Raw genomic sequence first — 22,643 nt, 5'->3', positions numbered from 1 at the left:
TGCTGTCCCACCATAAGGAGAACCCTGGCAGATCAGCTTTGCCAGGGCTTCATCTGGGGCAGGAGCAGGACCCAAAGCAAGGTTTGCTCTGTGCCCCACACCTACCCATACCACGATGCCACTGTTTTGGTGAAGAAGGGAGATGATGAAGAAGATGCCACTCAACACCATGCACTTCAAGACACCTCTAGAGGCAGTGCCAAGGCAAGCCCAGAGCCCAGCTCCCTGCAGGCAGCAGCTAAGCCAGGAGGGCTCAGCACTCCAATAGAGAAGAAGATGTTGTGTCTCAACAGGAGAAGGTCCTTCCTCTCTTGGCAGCCAGGGAGCTCACAGTGGCCCTCCCTGTGTTGCTGCTGGCCCTTGCTATGCAGCACCTCTGAGCTCAGAGTCCTTGGAGCAGGGAAGCCCTGCAGGGACAATAACCCATGGCAGAGCAGGAGCCCATGGAAGGCTGACTCACCTCTCCCTCAGAGGGGCCTGAGAGCCACAGTTGATCTCCCGGGGGCTCAGGGAGGAGCTGACACGTGAGGCCTCCCTGGGCACCAGCCCCTCGTAGCTGGGGCCTCCCTCCACGTGGCACAGCTCCGGGACACTGCAGGTGCTGCTGAGGTGGCCAGAGAAGGTGAAGGAGACCTGCTGGCTCTCTCCTGGCTGCAGCACACCTGGCACTGGCAGGATACTGAAAGCCTGGGTGGAAGACAGGAGAGATTGAGGTGCTGAGCATGGAAATGGATGCAGAAGAGCATCTTGGAGCAAAGTGCAGCTGTAGCCAGAGGGGCCTATTCCCCAAACACTGCCAGAATCACCCTCACCTCATCCTGCATCCATGCCACTGACCAGTGCAGGGACCATGGGGAAAATCTTCTCCCATCCTCACGGGTCAATGCATTAATTAGTACATTATATGAAAGTGACCTGGGATGTCTCCTGGCAGTAGAAATTCTCTCTGATGCACAACTTGCCTTTAAAAAGTTTCAAAACTTCCTGCTTTTAGAAAAGGAGGAGACTCAGAGTGAGAGCTCTTGGAGCTGAGGGAAGGAGCCCAGCCCAGCTCATCTGACTCCTGAGGCTCTTCCCCTCTCTCTCTGATTTAAATGCTGCTTTCTCAAGGTGCTACAGAAAAAGTGCCTGCAAAAACTTCCTGTGGAGCACCTGAGGAGTTCCAGGAGGAGCAGTGCCCTCCATAGGTGCTGCAAAGTGTCCTTGGGCAGCCCTACAACGTGTCCTGCACGGCCTCTCCAACAAGCAGCTGCTCCAGCAGCCCTTTGTGATGGGCCTGCAGGGATGGGAGGCCCCTCTGTGGCCAATGCTGAGGGCCCCCAGCGGCACTGGCAGCTCCAGCCCTGCTGGCCACACTGACAATGGGCAGTGAGACAGATTCCCTCCTGCCTTCTCCGCTCCCAGGGGAGCGTGCGCCACGTCCAGGGAGCACCTGAATCCCTCCAAGCCTCGTGGCAGGTGAGGGTTTGCAGGAGTTGGTGCTGGCACCTGGAAAACATGCCATTTTCTGTGCTGGGAGGAAGAGACAGCCACTTTGCAAAGTCTCCCTTTGTGAGACAGCTTCAGGGCCAGCAGTGCAATAGCAGCTCTGGGTGAAAGCAGAGCCCTGCAAACAGGGAGTCTGGCTGCCTTGGGAAGAGGCTCCATGGAGATCAGGATCATCCCAGCTTGCTCTGGGAAGGAAGCTGGAGGTCTTACCATGATGATGCAGAGAAAAGCCTCATCTTACTTTGGGAAGAAAACCAGACAAAAAAAAATCCCCCACTCAGCACAGGCCTGTAGGATCTGAGTCAGCTTCTCCAAGGAAAACTCTCCTATTTCTCCCTCCCACACAGCCCATACCCAGCCACTGGCCCTGCTGCCCAGCCCACTGTCAGCACAGCACAGCAGGGCAGCAAAAAGGGAGCTCAGCACAAGCAGGACTTGGTGCTGGCAGGCTGGGGAGGCAGCACAAGCAGTAGGGGTACAAGAAAATCTACCTCTGCTCCTGGAGATTGGGCAAAACCCCACGATTCTTTCAGGGCTCTGGCTGCCTCCTCCACATTTCTAATCCTGAAGCGTCTCCTTAGAGATGCCGAGGAATCCAAACTGGGTCTCTTCCCCTTTGGTGGTTGGGGTTGGAATTTAGATGAGTAAGGCTCACATCTGGAAAAGAACACAACTATGAACAGGGACCTGCAGTGGGAGGGAGGGACACCTGCACGAGCAGCTCCTGGCCAGGATGCAGCCCCTGGGTGGGTGCTGGCACGTTGACCTGAGAAATGGTTTGATCCAGCCCTTCCCAATCCAGGCTGGAGCAGGTCTGTTCTAAAGGCAGCCCAGGGATGACACTGAGCTGCTGCAGCAGCTGCAACTGCTTGCATTGAGCAACTACAGAGGACAGGCATGAACACCTGGTGGGGATGCAAAAAGCACAGTGGGAGAGGGAAAGACAGAGAAGGCAGCAAAAAGGTGAGATCTGAGGCACTGAGGGGCAGACCCAGCCAGTGCCCAGCCAGCAGAGCCCCCCCAGTGCCCAAGGCCAGAAACTCTGCAGCTCCACCAGGGATTTATCAGGAATGTTCCCCTGACACTGCTGGGGGTTGGTTGACATTTCCCAACACTCCCAGGCGACTCAGGTCGCATTCCCCATCCATCCATCCATCCATACATACACAGGCTGTGGTGCTGGGATCCTGCCAAGCTCTGCCAGCCTTGGGCTTGGGGAGATTTCTGCCAGCTGTCCTGAGCTCCGTAGTTGTGCTCTCTGTTCCAGGAAGCAAGCAAGAAAGATTTAAAAAAAAAAAACCACAAAACAAACCACAACAGGGAAACCTAAAAAACCTTCAACAGCTCAACCTTGCTCAAGTTATTTCTTTAGGGACAGCGACCACTCTCCAGCTGAAATGCTGGGCTTTTGGGGAAAAAGAAAATTACATGTTCACCTCCAAATCAAAAAGGATTAAGGTAAGAGAACCTTTCCAATTAAAAATTATTGGCCCAAAGCTTTTACCTTTGCAAGAAATCTCTAGTTAAGACCAGGCTGACAGTTAAACAACTGGTCCTTCTGGTGGGGAGAAACCCTCCTCTTTAAGGGAAGCAGCCTGATAGTTGAAAGCAACTGTTTTATCAAACTTCAGGCTCCCTGGCGCAGCCTGCATTGCCTGTCCTTCCTGTTCACTGATTTACATGCAGTGCCACAATGGCCCAGGTTCCGATGTCTGGTGCCATCCAGGGAATTTGGCATTGCCATTTCCATATGTTTTAATAGAAGTTTCAGTCCTTGCAACCAGCCTTCAAATGCCAGCTTTCCTTTCTTTTACAGAAACTCAAGGTTCCCAGAAGTCTTCTGACGTCCTCTTTTGTGCTCAGAGGGATGACATTTTCAAACAGATGTTTCCAAAGTTAACAGCATTTGAAAGAAGAATGAACTCAAATGCCCCTGGATTCCAGCTTAGCCGAACTCCATTCTGTGTCAGACCCTGAGATTGCCACCTCTAAGGCAGGAGCTGTTTGTGCCCCCCATCCCTCCTGTCCTTCTCCCCAGCAGCCTGGGCCTGTTTTCCCCGGCAGAATCCCTGTCCCTGTGCACCCTGCCAGGAGCAGCTGCACACAGGCTCACATCTCCCCTTGCCCTCACCAGTGGGTTTCTCTCATCCCCGAACACGCCGATGACAACGTTGGTGCGATGAGTGCCCAGGGCCTGCACTTCCACCACAACTGGGATCTCTGCTGTGCTCTGGGGCTGCACAATCCCACAGGGCTTGGGGCTGGAGTAGAGCACAGCAGAGTCCTCCTTGCGTTTCTGGAAGGGACAGAATGAAATGCAACTTCAGAGGCACCTCTGGAGAAACTTTAGACTCCTTAACATCCACCGCAACAGCAACTTACACACACGTTTCAAACTCCCCAGCACAAAGGTAAAAGGCACACACAAGATGCAAGAATTGTAGGCTTAGCACTCCCAGGGGAACCTGCAAGGAGGCTGCCAGCACAGGCATTGGTGTCTGTGGATGCAGCAGCTTTTCACAACCCTCTAAGATCTCCCACATGAAAACACCCTGAAGACCAGAACATCAACTGTTTCCTCAGGAGCTTCAACTGCCTCCTAAAGTTTACAGTCGGGTAGGATACTGCTCTCAGCAGATCCATAAGACTGAATAGAAACCAGTTCTTATCCAAACCCTTTTTTCCCCTAATAATCTCCTCAGTAATATTTGACAGAAGGAGGTGGATGTGATGCCAAACCTGGGGAATGAGCCCGTAGCAGCCAGGAAGGTGGCTGGGATTCCTAATGATGATCTTCCTCTCATATGGCACCTTCAGGTGGCACTCATCGTACAGCACGACTGGGGAGGACACTTGGAGCTCAGGAACGAGACATCTGGGCAGAGAGATGACCCCAGGGCAATCAGAGATACTGAGAGAATGGAGAACGTTTCCCCCCAAAGATTGTGCAATGGAGCAGAACACATTGGTCACTGTCAAATGCACATTGAACAGCCCTACAGGGATAAATTGTCTTCTACCTCTTCCCATTCCAACATGTCTTGTTAAGGAGGGGCAAACCCTGAGAGGCAGCACCCAGAGGCTGCCCAGTGCCCCAGGCAGAGCACTTTGCCCCACAGCTGCCTCAGCCCCTGCTTTACCCAAGAAGGCTTGCAAGGACTCCTGGAACAGTCCCAGTAACCCACGAGCTCTGGGGGAGCCATCCCAACAAGGATCAGGGCTCACTAAGGCTCAAGGAACACACAACTCCAGTGTCTCAGTAAAAATGACTCCCTTCTCTGCCATGGTGCTGTTGCCCTGCCTGAGAACTCAGCTCTTTGCCCCAGCCCTGGAGGGCACGAGACAGCAGCTGCCCCACAGAGGGGCTGATCAGCCACCCCCTCCCAGGCCCTGCAGCTCCCTGGCTCCTTCACTGCACAGCTCCAGGCCCTGCCTGGCCCCAGCTCCATTTGCTTGACAAAATGGCAGCCCAGGCACTGCCTGGATGGCTCTGCCTGGGAGAGGGAACAGCACCAGGGAGCTGCATCCCTCTGGCATCACACTGACACCCACAGCAGCACAGCAGGGTGGAATTCTGCTGCAGCAAGAACGACTTTTGGTTTAAGTCTGAGAACATTAAAGCTCAAAATGGGAAGCACAGGGAAGGAGAAAAACTGGAGCTGACCTGCCACATCAAGGCTGCTTTCCCCTCATAAGACCTTGCCCTCCCCACTCTTGCTGGGAGCCACTTTCCCCTGTCATGTGCCCTCATGAACAGAACCAGACCCTGACTCTCAGCAGGCTGCCTGGTGTGTCCCAAACCAATGCAGGGTGGTCACAACCAGCACAACTCCATCTCTTGTAGGAAGAAGGAGAGGAGGCCCTCGGGAAATTTGTTCCACCTCAAGCACCAAAACCCAGGCCAATCAATGATACCATTCCTGGTCCCTTTAGAAAAGGGACAGGACTGTGCTGGGCTGTGAGCAGGGGTGCTTTTCACCACAGGCTGCTGCCCAAGCACTGCTGTTCTCATGTCCAGCTGGCACAACATGAGGCCATTCAGCAGCTCTTCTCCTTGGCAGCTGCAGCCAGCAAAGCCTGTGCAAGGCGGTGCCTGGGGGAGGCCAGGAAGGGCTGGTACCTGGCTGTGATGACCACTGATGCCACTCCCTCACCAAAACCCTCCAGGTCCACCAGCAATCTCCTGTAGAATTCCATCACGGTGTTGGAACACAGGGTCACCTGGTAGAAAAAAGAACAGTAAATTCTTCCTTACAAAAGCTCATTACCCACATGTGACATCCTCCAGTTCTTGAGGAAGGATTTGGCTTTAATTCTTCTGCTGGTCCATGTGTAGAGCACAGTCTCAGAGTAACAAAAGCCTTCTGGCAATAGCAGATTTGTTAAACACACCTTGCTATCACAGCATCGGTCAGCTTCATTAAAACATTAGACTAAAGCTCTACACACCACTGTATTCAAATTAAGGGGCCAATTTCTCATCTGACTACAATGACATAAATGCAGTGGAAATCTGACTTGAACACAATGAGTTCAGCTTTACAGCAGAAGGCTGAGGGCAAAGTGTGGCCCAGCAGGTGCTGGGCAGTTCATGGCTGCCATGGTACCCAGAGCCTGGGCTGGCTCTTAGAACTCCGGCACCACGCCAGGAGTGGGGAACTGCCCCAGGGTGGGCATTTACCAGAGGCAGAGCCCTCAGAGCCACTTGCTGTACAGCGCAAGAGACAAGCCACCACAGGGACCAGGCAGAGGAGAAAGGAGGAGGCTCTCTGTCTTGAAGTTCCACAAGGAAGGGTTTATTCCAAATAAAGGAATCAGAGGCACAAGAGCCCTGGACACTCCTGTGCCAGGGCTTTTGTAAAAATACAAATCAGGGGGTGGATACAAACAGCAAATCAATAGGGAATCCTCAGGGGAGGAGTGAGGGGATTACATCAAGTGTCTGGGACCACTGGGGGTAGGAGGGTAAAGAGGATGGGTCACATGGCCAATGGGGTCTCCAAGAATAGGGGAATTCCAAAGGGGTATTGCAATCAGGGATTGGCCCGAGGTTCAAGTGGCAAAGAAGGTTTGGGAACAAAAGGGGCTGGGTTGCCTAGACAGGCAGGGAAAAGAGCTGGAACAAGGGGCAGGGAACGGCATGAGGGACAGCATTGAGGGAGGGTAAAACACAGGCGTGAGCCAACTCAGGGAGAACATGGGTGTACAACAGAACAAGGAATCGATAAAATCAATTTGAACCGCAACACATGGCTGCAGAGGTTTTTGTCTCCACTGGAGATCCCTGCAGTGAACACAAATTTTTCTGCTCCTCAGGAGAGGGAAAATGAGACCAAGAAGAAAAGCTAACTGCTTTATACAATGACATCTCTCTGACAGCCACCTTCTGCCTTCATCCTTGCTCTGCCCACTTGCAATCAAAGAAATCGCTCTCAAAAGCAAAAGAATGGCTTCAGGACTTGACCATATGGTATTGATCTCAGTGTAGGATTTTGGAAACAAACCAGTGCTCCTTGAGGAACATCCCGGCTAAGCCAGCTAGCAGAGGCCTCCCAGCAGTGCAGATCTCTCACTCCCACGATGCTCAAAGCTGGCACCAGAGCTAAAGCCCTCCCACACTCCAGTGAAGCTTCAGCCCTGGTGCTGAAGCATCTACGGCTGGATTCTTCCCATACCTCAATGTCCTGGTGTCCCTGGGGGAGGATGGTTCCTTGGCTGGGATTCATGGTGAACTCCCTTGGCTCCACATAGAAATGAATTCCCTTCCTCCAGGATGGGTCACCTTCTTTGCGGATTTGATCAAGGCTGTCAACAGCCGGCTGCGTGCCATCGTCCGACATGCGGAGCTTGAATGTCACGGGCACCATGGAGCAGTTGGTGAGGCGACATCTCTGGGTATAGGGAAAGCCTAGGAAAGGACACAAATATCCATTCAGGCACCCATTATGGCATGATCCTGGTGGGAATATCCTGCCAGGATAAAAGTGAGATTGGAGTTGAGCTCTTTATTTTCTGAACTACAGCTCACCGAGAAGCTGCATGAGGAATTAATCATCACTGAGTTCCCTTTGACACTGATTCCAGACTGCAGCCTTGAAAATGCCCACTCCTAGCCCTGCTGAACACTGCAAGCTTCTCTCTTTGGGAGGGGAAGGAGCTCCCTCCCCTGCCCCAAACCAGCACCAGTTATCTCTCAGTGATGAGTGTGCACCCAGACCCAGCATTTACTCTGAGAATTCAAGCTGTCAAATTCCCTGGTAAGTCTGCCAACATTCCCACTGTTTTCACGATACATAAACAGTGAGTTGTCATTGAGAAGAAGCTACAGCAAAAGAAAATGAGGATGGAATCAGGAACTAGAATGTGATGCACCTTAATGCAGTTTCTCTCTGCAGGACCCTTAAAGCATCTCTTGGTTTGGGCCAAACAGACTGAGCACGTGACAGCTCAGAGTCCACTCAACTGGGGGCAAACCCCAGCCTTGGTTTGAGATTAGCAATTAGGAACCATGTCCCACCTCACCCAACAAACAGGGACATCACAGCCATGCTGCTCACTGTGATTGTACCTGCAAGGGGATCCCCACTTTGGCTCTGAGATTTGCTTTCCATCCTGCAAAGCCAGAGATACCGCCACACATGGTGGGGATCTGTCTTTTAAAGCAGGACAGAGACACTAGAAAATACTGCCTTTCTATTCCTTGGTTCTATTTGATCTCACAATGGCAAAATGCCCCCTGAGGCAGCAGCAGTTCACAGCCTGAAGAGGCTGCTGGGGCAGACCAGGAGTGAGGGATGCTTTTCTGTTGGAAGGCACAGATCCCTGACGCTGTGTCCCAGCCCAGGCAACACTCACCAAAGGAGATGTCCCCGAAGTCGAGCTCAGGGAGGTCGAAGTGTAAATTCGGTCCAGTGACGCTGCCCCTGGAGGCCGAGGACAGAGCAGGAAAGGGCTCGGTTAAAGGCATTGCAAAGGTCCGGCTGTCGTGGCTCGGGGCACAAAACCTGGGCTCAGGGCACCCTGGGTTTCCAACCAACACAGCACCGTGTGCTCAGCACAGGGCCCTGTGCACAGGAGGCAGCTCAAGCCAAGTGGCCAGCAGCCAACAGCCACTGATGGGCAGGCAGGAGAAGCCCCTGGGATGCTGGGGGTCCCATGAAGGACCCTGAACACACACCCAGACATGGCTCCGTGCCTCAGTTTCCCCAGCTGCAATGGGATGGACATCAAGGTGTCCCCACAAACTTCTGTAACCAGCCTTTCCAGCCACAGGTTCCCTGCTTTGCTCCTTCTTAGCTGCAACTGCTGTTCCCATGGAGGAGCTTTCTCAGGAGAGTTTGACCCACACAGTCATTACAGACACAGTTCTGAGACATGAATCCAGGGGAGCCCCAAACATCCTCTGAAAAGAGCAGCAACAGTTCTACCCAGGGGACAGGTGAATCCTAGAGGAAAGGACTGGTGAAATGTTCCCTCTTGATTTCCAAACTAAAAAAGCAGCACTTTTCCTCCAAAAACAAAGCCAGCATAATTGTTTCTCCACTATGGGCAGACCTACTCATCACTTTTCTCTTGCCAAATAATAACTTCCTTGTTCCTTTTTATCCATCTCCCTTATCTTATTGGTACAATCAAGTGCAGATTGCTTTCATTTCTTTACTGCCTTGAGCCAGTGCCCCCCAACAGCAGGAGCCCAGCTCCAAAGCTGCAGAGCAGCCAGCATCAGCTCTCCTGCTTCCACTCCATTATCCCAGCAGCACATGGCTCAGGCTGGCAGGGACAAGGCCTCACACTGCTGTGGTGCTGAGGACTGAGCTCTGCCTCCCCTGTGATCAGCCCTTCTCCCTTTGGCTGGGCCAGGATTGTCTCCTGCCATGGCACCAGCCCATGGGATGGTACCCCAGTCCTTGGCACAGTTCCTGCTGCACAGTTCCTGACTCCCACATCAGCCCTTTGCTGGCTGTGCAAAGGAGGCACCAGAGCACTCTGTGCACAGGAGCTGGGAGCACAGCTTGTCCCCCACAGCATGGCCATGAGAGGGGAGCTGAGGCTGCTGCTGCCCATCTGGCATGGATTATTAATGGAAGTTTTTAAAAACACTGCTGCTGGGGCAGAATCCCCCAGGCTGGCCCATCTGCAAAGCCCTGGGGGCCTTGCTGGGTGTTCAGGTGGGACATCCCAGAGCAGCTGCTGCCCAGAGCTGCTCCATCCCACTGCCTGCCATGGCCCAAGGCAGAGGGAGATCCCTGCAGGGAGGAGTCATTGCAGCTCCTGGGTACCACACAGGGCAGGAGGCATCCTGACACTAAGGCAATGCCAGGATCACAGCAGAGATTAAGACCTCAGGCATCACCTTTTTTCTCTGCTCAACCCCAAAATGAGGTAGGTGGGGGATGTCCCAGAGACAGCTACAGATGTGCCCACCAAGCTCCCAGAGTCCTTACCTGATGGTCAGGATCACAGGTGTAGGAGATCCAGCCACACTGAACTGGAATTTTTCCTCAAAGCTCCCCAGCACGGTGGTATGGAAGGAGATCTGAACAGTCTGGGTCCCACCTGGTGCAATCATGCCCCGCTCAGGCTCAACCATGAAGCAGAAGTCCACATTTGTGGTTGAAGGGATATAGGTGAAGGGAGCATCAAGAGCTCCTTGGTTAATCAGTTCCACCTGCAGAAGCAAGAAAGCAAAATGGAAATACAGGTGGAACCTTCCCTTCTTGTGAGTTATTGTCTAATGATGCAATGAACACCCAGCAAAGGCAGAAGATGCTTTGTGCTGCTGAATGGCAGAAGTCAAAAGATACAACAGGACAAGTTCTGCCTTTGGGTTTTCATGCAGAGCAGTGGCAACTCCACAGACCTGCAGTCACCCTGGGCTTATCCCATGGACACAGAGCAGTGCACCTCTGCTCAGCATCACCAAGCTCATGGGGAGCTGGCCCTGAGAGCCCTGAGTGGGGTGATTGCAGCTGCGGAGTGAATCACCCCAGAGCTGCTGCTGCCCCAGTGAGCACAGCTCCAACAGCACCATCTACTCATTCACCTTTCCCATACCATGGAAACAATTCATTGAGAATGAGGCATCAGCATCAAAATGTACAGACAGCACCATCCTTTGGTAAGAAAACTCAGCGTGTCTTTCCCTTCCCCAGCTGCGCTTTTGAAAGTGTCTGGCATGATGTAGTGCCTCATTTTCTACCTCTTTCAGTTGCTCTCTCATGAATTTTTTGCAAACTTGACATTATTGGGGGGGAGGCAAATAGGTAGAAAAATCCTTTGCTTTATTCCCAGGAACACTTTTCTCCTTCCAGAGCCAGAGATTCACCAAGGCTGAAGTGTGGTGAGGGACTGGTCAGCAAGGGAGAGAACTCCCAAGCCCTTTGCAATGGCCAGCACTGAGCCAGGAGGCTGGATGGATTTCCTGTGACTTCAGCAATAAGCAGGGACACTTGACTGGAAGCTGTTTGCAGTGGGCTGAAGCTCAAAGGCAGCCAGTTTGTTGCAGCTGCTTCTGCAGAGCCCAGTCCAAAGGTGCCTTGTGTCTGGCACTGCCACAAAAGCCTCTGAACATGCAGCTTTTTGACCCAGTGTTGGTTTCATGTGGCAAGGGGTTGTTTTGCAGGAAGCCTCCCAGCTGATCCCTAAGGAAGGCTGCCCAAAAGCAGGGACTGGGGCTTCAGGAACAACAGACACACGTTTCTGACCCCCCAGGTTTGAGCAGTACATCAAATATTCCCTGCTCACAGCTGCCCAGGTTGGCAGCAATTCCACAGCTCCACCAGGCTTGCTGCTGCCTCAGGAGCCATCAGGATCCATCCCAAGCCCTGCTGCTCACCTCATAGACATAGGGGGTGTAGACAAAAACATTCCCAAGGTTCAGCGTAGGAGAGCTGAGTTCAACCAGGGGTCCTTGGCCTTCCCCTCTGAGGCACAGGGGCAGCCTGATCTCACGGCCTGGGGAGAGATGTCCATTGCAGTACAATCATTCCCTCTGTCACACTGGATTTTCCAGGCTGCCTCAGTGCTAGTCCCTGACTCTGAGCTGGATGCACTCATGCTTGGAGCTACCTGGTCTAGGGGGAGGTGTCCCTGCCCATGGCAGGGGCCTTGGCACTAGATGATCTTTAAGGTCCACCCCACCCTCATCATACTGTGATTCTGTGGTTTCCTTCCCGTGCACCTAGAGGAGCTTTGAAATCCATTCAGTGCAGGCACAAAAGCTCATGATGAGTTTGGCAATTACCAAACTACCTGGGCCAGGAGCACAGGCCTTTGTTGCCCAAGTGCTCCCCTTCTGACACTCAGCACTGTGTTCTGTTTCCACAGAGTGAGAGCTGCAAGGGGACAACTCCCACACGGGCAGAGAAGCAGCTGCTGGCCAAGGGTGCTCCTTCTACAAACACCCTGTGCTCAGTGGGGCTCAGCCACCTCTGCTCTGCTGCTGTCTGGGCACTGGGAGGTGATCCAGGGCCAGGGAGCACATTTCTAACTCAGCTCCTCCCACCTGATGATGGATCCATGGCAAATGGACCCATCCTGGAGGCCAGGGGCCTGCAGGGGCTTAGTGCTTGTTCACTAAATCTGTTCTGCTCTGGAGCTCTCTGGCCTTTGAGGAAATGCTGGCAAAGCCGTGGCATGAAAACCTCTCCCTGCACTGCCTGGGCTGTTCTGGGATCAGTAAGGCAGAGCCAGCATTCTGAGCCCTGGCCTTGCACAGGAGACTCCCTGGAGGCTGCAGGGCCAGGGGGGATGTGCCAGCACTGCCCTGCTGACCAGGGACTCTTCCCAGCACTTCCATGGGAGCCCAGTGGGCTCAGGCTTGCACCATGGCTTCACTGAGGGGGACAGGAGCAGGGCAAAGGAGCTGCACCTGAGACATGGCAGTAAGCCACACTTTGATACTCCAGTGCTTCCAGGGCTTTGAAGGTCACCGTGATTTCAGCCGAACAATTCGGCCCAATTTCTCCCTCCTACAACAGAAAGAGACAGCAAAGCATTGCTCTTCAAACTCCACATTTCTTGTTTCCAACCACAGGCCTGTAAGCCTTGATTGAGCATCAATGATGAGTGAACAACACAAGCAGCCAAGGAAAGCCTCCAAACCCAGCTCAACACAGCGCTGGAAGCTCTCAATGCTCAGCTGATCAGCTGCCACTCTCCACAATATTCCTGCTGCTCTGACACAAGCTCTTGGTCCCATCATGCTGCTGTCAGCTCCATGGGATCTAAGTGCCACTGTGCACTGGTGGCTCTTGGCCTTAGATGGGCCACAGGAGTAACCAAGAAGAGACAACTACAGATATTAGTAAAGCTATTTTGAAAGAAAGCAGAGGTTGGGATTATTCTGGGCTTTACTGCAAGATGAGAAGGGATTTTGCTCCGTGCAGACACCAGGCATTCATCATCTCTCCCAATGCCAGTACTCAGAATCAGGGCTCTGGCTGATGGGAGCACGTGGCAGTTTGCTTGCATCACCAGAAAAGGAAAAGGTTTTGTGTCCCTGTGTGCAGGAGAACTCCAAAGGCCCATTTCAGCCTTGCACCCTTGTGTCCAGGCTCACACAAGGATGACACTGGAAGGGACACTCAGCAATAGTGCAAGGCATGGTTACAGGAGGGGATTGGCATTTCTGTCATTAACCTTGGGCTGAATTTGGCCTCCTTTTGCCAGGGAACCATTGCAAGCTTCAGGTCAGTGTGTGAGCTGGCAGTGCTCCAACAGCCTCTGCTGAGCCCCACGTGTGGGGGGAGCCCCTGCCTACAGGAACTGCTCCCTGTGACACTGCAAGGACACGCACACAGGGCCTTGAGCTCCAGCCTGGCAGCAGAGCTGGGCTGTGTCAGGCTCCCAGCCCTGCCTTGAGCCTGCAGGGCACAAATGCTTTGAGCAGGGAGCTCTGCAGCCGCTCCAGAAACTCCACGTCCTCCCTGCCAGCACATGGGGCCAGCTGAGGATCTGCCCAGTGACTGCAGCTGGGGGAAGGGTGCTTGGGAGGAGGAAGAGGAAGAGGAAGAAAATGAGGTTCTCCGGTGTCACTTACCAATGGCTCAATGAAAAAATTTTCACTGGCGAACAGCAGGGGGTCATCTTGCACCTTTGCCTTCTTCTCCTGGACCCTGCTTCTCAGGAGGGCAGTGTGATCTTCAGAAAAGCCCTGCACCTTCTCTACTTCTTTCTCCTCCGTGAAGTTTTCCAGCCACTCCTCACCCGATGGGTGCAGCAAACGACACTGCCTGCAGCCCCAGGGAGAGACAAGGCCAGCTGATCATTTAATAAGCCACAGATTTGCAGAGAGAAGTGGGAGTGCAGGAGAGCAAAGCACTTGGGGAGGAGCAGCAGCAGCTCCCCAGCAAAGGCTGAGCCAAGCCACGAGGGTCCCACAAGGATCAGAGGATAACTTGTTGTTCACTGGCACAGCAGGGAGTTTCACCCCACACTTGCAAGCTCAGGAGAGGTTTCCAAAGCTAACATCCCTCCTGAGAAACCTCCTGGCTCAAAGCCTCTGCCAAAACTGAGGGAGAATCCACCGACCACCTCAGCTGGCTTTTCCTCCCACTGAGCTGCTTGGGGGATGCACATAAAGGTCACAGAGCATCCCAATGTTCTCAGACTTAAACCAAAAGTCGTTCTTGCTGCAGCAGAATTCCACCCTGCTGTGCTGCTGTGGGTGTCAGTGTGATGCCAGAGGGATGCAGCTCCCTGGTGCTGTTCCCTCTCCCAGGCAGAGCCATCCAGGCAGTGCCTGGGCTGCCATTTTGTCAAGCAAATGGAGCTGGGGCCAGGCAGTGCCTGGAGTGTGGGAGAAGATTTTCCCCATGGTCCCTGCACTGGTCAGTGGCATGGATGCAGGATGAGATGAGGGTGATTCTGGCAGTGTTTGGGGAATAGGCCCCTCCAGGTACAGCTGCAGTTTGCTCCAAGATGCTCTTCTGCATCCATTGCCATGCTCAACAGCTCAATCTCTCCTGTCTTCCATCCAGGCTTTCAGTATCCTGCCAATGTCAGGTGTGCTGCAGCCAGGTGAGAGCCAGCAGGTCTCCTTCACCTACTCTGGCCACCTCAACACCATCTCTGATGTCACAGCGCTGTGCCACGTGGAGGGAGGCCCCACCTACGAGGTGCTGGTGACCGGGGAGATCTCACGTGTCCGCTACTCCGTGAGGCCCCAGGAGATCAACTGTGGCTTACAGGTACCACACACATCCCTGGCACAGCTCCTTGCCTTGGCACCACGGCCAGCAGGTTCCTGCCCACCTCGCTCCAGGGCTCCCTTCCCAGCCCCTTTGTTGGCTCTGGGGCTTGGAAGCCCAACCTTTGAGGGACACATCTGGCATCCAAGCTGCTCTAAAATGGCCATCTCCAACCCTCTCCACAATGCTGGGAATGCCTCTTTTTCAGGGTACCTAACACTGCCTCTGGGGCAGGCAGGCTCCCAGTGGGGGTGCTCTGAGGGGTGTGTCCCTGAGACATCTCTCTGCTGATCCACACCTAAAGCCTGACCTCCAAGGAGATGCTCTTGTCTAAAGCTCTTGCTTAATCCACACAATAATCAAGGGAAGAAGTTGGGCTTCCAGTCACTACCGTTGGAGAGACTGTCCCAGAATAATCCCCACTTCACTCATTTCCAGTCAAAAGCCCACAGATATTTCCAGCTGCTGGCCCTGTCTGTGTTGCCCTGGGTGACTCCCTTGTTGCATCTATGTTGCTTGCCAATACTTGCACGCAGGTGCCTTTTCTCCTGGAATGCCTCAGTGCTGTGTCTGTTTCTCCTGGCTGTTGGTGACCCCTCAGAGGGCAGAGGGCCTGTGTGCCCTGGTTCATTTATTGCTGGCCCTCACATGGTTGTTACCACAGCTCTGTGTGCTGCCAGAGCTGCCTGGTGCTGTGCAGGTGCCCTGTGAGTCTCACTCACTGGATTTTGATGAGCAGTACCTTGAGGAGGAGAAGGTGAGAAGGCAGGTCTGGTCCCCATGTACACGCTGCCCAAGCTTCACAGCACTCCAGCATTCCCAGGCTTGTGCCAGGGAGATGGAGGCAATCCCCAGGGCAAAGCCAGCTCTGCTGACATGCTGTGGGAGGACCTAAACTAAATAGTTGGTGTTATTGGGAGGAAGGGAGGAGACAGAAAATGGGTTGATTGAGTCTGTGTGATGAAAGGCAAGAAAAGGAATCTTGCATATGGTTTCTCTTCCCTCCACATACAGATCCTGCGGATGGCAGTGGGGTCTGAGTACCAAAAGAGCTTTGTTATGCCTCCACGTGCCATGGGTGAGACACTGCCTCCAGAGGTGCTGCAGGACCACGAAGCACACAGGAGGCCAAAGGCTCAACAGGCAGAGCTCAAGCCCATGGCAGAAGCCAAGGCCAGGGCTGAGTCTGAGGTCAAGGCCAAGGCCATGGGCAAGGCAGCAGCAGGTCAGAAAAACAGTGAGGGTTTGGTGGTGTCTGTTTTGCCTGTGGTCCAGCCCATACACCCTGAACTCTCTCTGTCACCTTGCTCTCCAGGGAAAGCCCATTCTTTTAGCAGCTGCCTGTTCCCCAGCTTGGTGGAGGAGCTCTTGGCTGAAGGGCTGTGGCATCCTCTACCGACCCTGAGTGTAGCCAAAGCAAGCTCCTATCTGCCTGCCATAGACTGGGGAAATAATCAGGATATTTCCTTGTGTCCCTTAGCCACAAAGACTAGGGCTGGATGAGTTCCTCAGCCAGTAGGACCAGGTCTAATATCACTGGCTCTTTTATATTTGCACCTTCCTAGCAACAAAAGAACAATCTCATCTTGCTTTCACCGAGTCTCCTTTCCTGGGATCCGAGGGCATGGGGACTTTACTGCCCGGCCATAGCTTGGGGGATTGTCTGAATTCTGGGGGGGGATACAAGCTCCCCAATATCTCCTGGGATGATAGGCTGGGTCAGGAAAAGCTGTGAATCCTTGCAGCTGACCCAGAGCACCCAGGTCAGCTTGCAGTCACTCATGGTTTCTCCTCTTTGTGCTAAAGAACTGCAGCGAGAGAAAGCTCTGCAGAGGAAAGCAGAAGTGGATAAAATAGCACTGGAAAGGAAGCTCATACAGAGGAAAAAGTGAGTAAGGCTTCCATGGGTTACTGCTGTTCCATGGGTTATTGTCCCTGCAGGGCTTCCCTGCTCCAAGGACTCTGAGCTCAGAGGTGCTGGATAGCAAAGGCCAGAAGCAGCACAGGGATGGCCATTCTGAGCTCCCTGGCTGCCAAGAGAGGAAGGACCTTCTTCTGTTGAGACAGAAGATCTTCTTCTCTATTGGAGTGCTGAGCCCTCCTGGCTTAGCTGCTGCCTGCAGGGAGCTGGGCTCTGGGCTTGCCTTGGCACTGCCTCTAGAGGTGTCTTTAGGTCCATGGGGTTGAGTTGCACCTTCTTGATCATCTCCCTTCACCAAAACAGTGGGATTGTGGTATGGGCAGGTGTGGGGCACAGAGCAAAGCTTGGTTTGGGTCCTGCTCCTGCCACAGCATTGCAAGTCCTTGCAATGCTGATCTGCCAGGCTTCTCCTTATGGTGGGACACCACCCACAGAAGCTCACGTCCTTTAGGCTCCCCTTCAGCTGCAGCAGTAGGCCAGCCCAGGAGAAGCTCAGCTCCAGCAAGGCAGCCCAGCTCAGGACACACAGGCAAAGTGTGGAGCTGAGAGTGGAGGCTGGTTAAAGCAAGTCTGTGTATCAGCACTTCCTTCAGCCCAGGCTGAAGTTGGTTTCATGGGGAGGAGACAGATGAGGCTGTTTCAGATGGCTTTCATGGCAGAGAGCACCGGTTTGCTTGCTCACAGCTGGGTTCCTGCAGGAAATCTGGCTGACAAGAGCCTGTCTTGCAGGAGAGGAGTTCCTGCAGCCTTTGCTTTCTGACTGATAGGATTATTCTCATGAAGGAGCAGGCTGTGCCCTGAGGGGTGCTGAATGAGCTGAGTGAGAATTGGTCGGAGAGATAAGCAGATGTCAGCAATCTGTGATCTGCTTTAAACTGGGAAATCAAGAGACAAAGAGCATTTTCAGGCATCAGCACAGAGAGCTGCTGGATCAGCCTTTGGCAGTGGGCTGGAGGTGTCTGGCTGTGCCTTAAGAGGGAGCTTGCACAGCCAAGACCTTATGATGGCAAGGTTCAGGTTTGGCTGGTCCTGGAGGTCCCCTTGCACCAATGGCATCACTTGGGATGTTCCCAACCTCTGTGGGTTGAGAAAAATTCACGGAAATGGTCTCGTGGTTCTGCCTGGCCTCAGGGTCAAGGAATGAAGTGCAGGGCCGGCCAGGACTGCTGAGCCCAAGTTTCTGGTGGGGACTCTCAGCGATTTTTTCTGTTTTGTTTGCTGAAGGGAGCTGAAGCAGCTGGCTCAAAAGCGTGAGGAAGAGGCAAAAGCCTTAGAGGAGGAAGAGAGGCGGAAGGAGGAAGAAAGGCGGAAGGAGGAAGAGAAGCGGAAGAAGGACAAGAAGGGTGTCTCTGTGGGGAAGCAACCTCCAAAACCAGAGAAGGGGAAAACCAAACCCCCAGAGAAGAAGGAAACCAAGGCTCCAGAGGGGAAGGAAACCAAGGCTCCAGAGAGGAAGGAAACCATGATCCCAGAGAAGAAAAACAAACCTCCAGAAAAGAAGGAAACCAAACCCCCAGAGAAGAAGGAGACGAAAATCCTAAAGAAGGCAACCGAACCCCCAGAGAAGAAAAACAAACCTCCAGAAAAGGAAACTAAATCCCCAGAGAGAAAGGCAACCAAAATCCCAGAGAAGCAAACCAAAGCTCCAAAGAAGGGGGAAGCAAAAGCCCCAGAGAAGGGGGAACCCAAAACCTCAAAGAAGGATGAAACCAAAGCCCCAGAGAAGGGGGGAACCAAAGCCCAAAAGAAGGGGAGAACCAAAGCCCCAAAGAACGGAGAAACTGAAATCCCAGAGGACGCAGCTGAGATGGAGAACTTGATCCAGAGGTTTCAGATCTATGAGTCATTGCAGCAGAATTTCTCCTACTGGAACAGAGTTCAGGGTACTGTGCAGATACCTGTGATCCAGAAGGGAAACAAGTTCCAGCATGCAGCTGGAAACCAAGGTCAGAAGACCAATAAGCCTCAGGAGAAGGTGAAGAAGAAACCTGAACAAAAATGTAGAGACCAAAGCAATCTTTAGTCATCTCAGCTGGAGATGCAAAGCAAAGTTACAGAGGGGACAGTCAGATGATGATGTTCCACAATGACTGGGTATCATCTGTGCTGATGGGGAGGTTACCCCTTCTTGGGACTCAGTTTTTTCAGGCAGGGAAAGATTATTCTTTATTCACTCAACTCAGTTTCTACAGTTTCAGACCTCGTGTGCAACTTTAATTAGTTAATAGATTTCTTTCTAATTACGCTATTGGTTAATAAAATATATTTTACTTGTGCATCAAATCTCTCTATTGTATTGTTTACTTGTTCTCTGCACTGATTCTCATGGGACAAATCCTTGTTGTTGCAGGTACATTTGTTTTTCACCCTCAGAACAGATTGTTAACAAACTCTCATTCTCAAAATAGCTTCACATGGGAACTTGTAACTGCTTCTCTGCACTTAGAAGAGATGACAGGCCAGCTGTTAATATTGCAGAACAAGGCCTGATTTCATAAGGCCTTTCTTTTATCATTATTCTACCTGTCTATGACATCTCCCCCTTTTCATTCATTTAAAAAAGGCTCCTATGTTCTGATGTTGAAACAGCTCACTCTTGTGAGGGCATTATGTCATGAAGGTTTTCACTGGTTATTATCTGTTAGACAACTGAAAGGTGAATAAGCCATAAATGAAATAACAGCATGATGGTGTACTGGAGGGATTAAAGTTGTAAAAAGCATATTAGAATTCTAAGTAAATCAGTTATGAGAAAAACTCATGGGAACTGCAAATTCCATGGAAACAGAAATTCAGTACGACTTTTTAAAGTGCAGGGTTACTGAAAAATAAATATAATAACGTGCAATTTAGCATATTGCTGAACAACCCAACAGCTTTTTGTGACTGTATCTGGCATCATTTTATATGGCAAATTTGTTAGCATTCTTGTTAAAAATATCAGACCATGTTAAAATTTGATAGGTAATAAGGCGTTGCATTTACCGCTTTTCAATCTCTCCAGTAACTGTAAAACTATATAAAACAATCAGAATTTAGTCAGAAAACGAAATAAACTTAAAAAAACCCTATAGCAACACGTTTTCAAGGCGCACAAACACAGTAGGTAAGGCTCCTGCCTCCTATCAGACAGAAGGAATCAAGCAGCTCTGCGCCAGAGCAGGGGCCTGTGCCGCCCACAGGGCAGAGGGAAAGCCCTACAATAAAGGGAAACTATGGGGAGAAGAGAGGACATTTAAAGTGCAATGACATAACTACACATCAATAAAGCTTCTCTTAATATTCACACAATAGTCATCCCTTCATTGCGCGGGCCAATCCTCTCATTATCCATGGATCCCAGCAGGGCCCTGCGGCCGTGAATGCGGCCCGCTCTGGGCTCGCCTGGCTCGGCCGCCACAGCGCCCCCGGGGCCGCTGCACCTCTGCTCCCCCAAAACACCCGCGGGGAAAAGAGCAGGGCAAAGGCAGCAACACAAAACAAACTCTAAAACCCGCACACAAAAAGATAAACACAGAAAAGGCACAAGCTGCATTTTATTTCATCTTCTGCCAACACAGTCACTGACTGAGAGTTGCATTTCCACAGCAAAGATCTGCCTTTTGAGAAACTTCAAACACAGAAATATCTTTTTTACTAGATGTGTACAAGGCCAGGCCTCATTGGAGGCACAGCTTTTCTCACAACTCTGCATCATCTTTAACTGAAAAAGAATTAAGCAGTATGGTCATGAGTCTGGCATCTCAGCCAGAAAGGCCAGGTATTAGAGGGAAGAAGTCAGCCTATAAAATCTGATTAGTTTTCCTCTTCCATTGGTCTGTCAATAATGTTAATCAGAATGTATCTCTACATGTTAACATGAAGGTGTTTGTATTTACATAAGCAGTAATATATCTATAAAGACTTTTGAATTCTCTTCAAGGACAAGAAAATTTGAACCAATAATCCTTTCCTAATAGACAGGTCCAGTTTAACTTTTCACTGAAGATGTTAAACCCAAGGGTAGTTCATGTAATGCTGTCCTTACATGTCGCTATCTTCATGCACAACAGCCCATCTTTATTCTTCACAGCTCACATTTAGATGGTTTTCTAAAGGCATTGTCTTTCATTTTAATTGGTTAGTAATTTACTGCAATTCGCTTCATTGGTTGGTAGTTGCTAAAGTACATGTTAGTCAAAACCTTTCCTCCCTAACGAGGTTTACATTCTTGTCTCCTGGATAGAAGCTGTGGGTAGAAGTCTTTCTTCTTCTTTCTTCTCCTTTCTCACAGGAACTTGTCAGGCTAGCTGTTAGCTGTACTTAGCTGAAGCAGCAGGCCTGAGCCATCATTTTACAAGGGTAACAAAGCTCTTCTTTTATACGGCTTTACAATATTGTATGTAACAATGTTGTATGCAACATTGACATATGATTATTTCAATCTTAAAGAATAATCTTAAATTTCTTTCACGTGAATTTTGACCTTTGTAATATTTGTGTATGATATATTTGGAGATAAAATCTGGTTTGAATCATCCCTTCATAGAATCACAGACTCATGAAATCATCAAGGTTGGGAAAGCTCCCTGAGACCACGGAGTCCCAGCTGTGCCCGATGCCCACCTTGTCCCCAGCCCAGAGCCCTGAGTGCCACCTCCAGCCCTTCCTGGGACACCTGCAGGGATGGGCACTGCCAAGCTCCCTGGGCAGCCCCTGCCAAGGCCTGAGCAGCCTTTCCATGGGGAAATTCCTGCTGGTGCCCAGCCTGAGCGCAGCCTGAGGCCGTTCCCTCTGCTCCTGTCCCTGTCCCTGGGAGCACAGCCCGACCCCCCGGCTGTCCCCTCCTGGCAGGGAGTTGTGCAGAGCCACAAGGGCCCCCCTGAGCCTCCTTTGCTCCAGGCTCAGCCCCTGCCCAGCTCCCTCAGCCCCTGCTGGGGCTCCAGCCAGGATAGCATCCTAGTGCTATACAAAGAGCAGTGCCGTAGGTGCCTTTATCACCACATTTTAATCTTTCATAAATACAGAAAGACTCGTCAGAAAGCACTAAAGTCAAGTCAGCAGCAAAAGTGCCAATGTCCTCTGCAAAGCAGCGCGGCCCGGCCCGGGCCGGCCCCAGGCTCGGTGCCGCGGTTGCCCGGTAACCGCGCCCGGGCCCTCAGCGTCTGTGACGGCGCCGTGGCCTCAGCGCCCTCAGCCGGCGCTGCTGCTCATTCGCACTCGGCATTAGCCAAGCGAACGGTTCGCAGAGATTGGTCTCTACGAGTCCTGTGATTTCGCGGAGAATTGGTCTCTGTGAGCAACTCGGAAACTCGCAAAACATTGGTTTTTGCTAGGGACTCCTAAATTCACAGAACATTGGTTTCTGTGAGGGAGTCCTGAACTTACAAAGCATTGGTCTTTGTGAGGGACTCCTAAATTCACAGAACATTGGTTTCTGTGAAGGAGTCCTGAACTGGCAAAGCATTGGTCATTGTGAGGGAGTCCTGAATTTCGTTTGAAGGTAAAGATTGACTCAAGTTGTACTTTCTGGTTTTGACACATCTCTGCTCTGAAAGAGAATGAAAAAGAGAAATACAGGATGGGATAATGCCAGTCTTCAGTTTGGTGGCATGTACAGCTGAGGGGATGAACCATATATGGTCTGCTGATGGTGCTTTTTGTCTCACCGAAGAAATGCAACATTTCCTAAATATACTAGTCTATCCTTTTTTTCCTATAGTATTTATTTAAACTACTTATAGGTGAATGAGTTCTGTTCAAGTTTCAGGGGGTTGTTATGATCTGGTTATTAAAATTATTAAGGAGATGCCCCTGGATTAAGGTGCAAAACATGACCATGTGCCAAAGTCAATAGTTTGGATTTTATGGAACAGTAAATGTGAGGAAGAGAGAGGGATAAAGAAATAGCAAAAGGAGGGGGGAGGGTGGGAGCTGGGAAGGGGGGAAGAAAGAGAGCGACAGAGAGAGATTTAGTAGAAAATATCACCATTCCATGGATCCCATCCCATTCAATCCTCTTCTGGTCTTCTCTGTGGTGAGGCCTCACAAAATGGAAGACTCCA

At 51.6% G+C, this 22,643-nt stretch overlaps 1 protein-coding gene across 1 annotated transcript in view; it reads left to right on the top strand.

Annotated features, from left to right (window-relative positions):
* The first annotated feature begins 14,486 nt into the window (after positions 1-14,486).
* The window catches only part of LOC139604481 (hydrocephalus-inducing protein-like), a 32,408-nt gene continuing 24,251 nt past the window's right edge, over positions 14,487-22,643 (top strand). Inside the window, exons 1-4 of the mRNA XM_071455635.1 lie at positions 14,487-14,678; positions 15,693-15,903; positions 16,485-16,566; positions 17,824-18,574. Coding sequence (XP_071311736.1) covers positions 14,487-14,678; positions 15,693-15,903; positions 16,485-16,566; positions 17,824-18,574 — 1,236 coding nt within the window. The remainder of the gene's footprint in view (positions 14,679-15,692; positions 15,904-16,484; positions 16,567-17,823; positions 18,575-22,643) is intronic.

This window comes from Agelaius tricolor, unplaced genomic scaffold (assembly GCF_023055355.1).
Source record: "Agelaius tricolor isolate 1412-34295 unplaced genomic scaffold, bAgeTri1.0.p SCAF_51, whole genome shotgun sequence".
NCBI classification, from domain to species: Eukaryota; Metazoa; Chordata; class Aves; order Passeriformes; family Icteridae; genus Agelaius; species Agelaius tricolor.
Note: the sequence above shows the minus strand (reverse complement) of the source record. Positions and strands in the feature narration are given on the sequence as shown.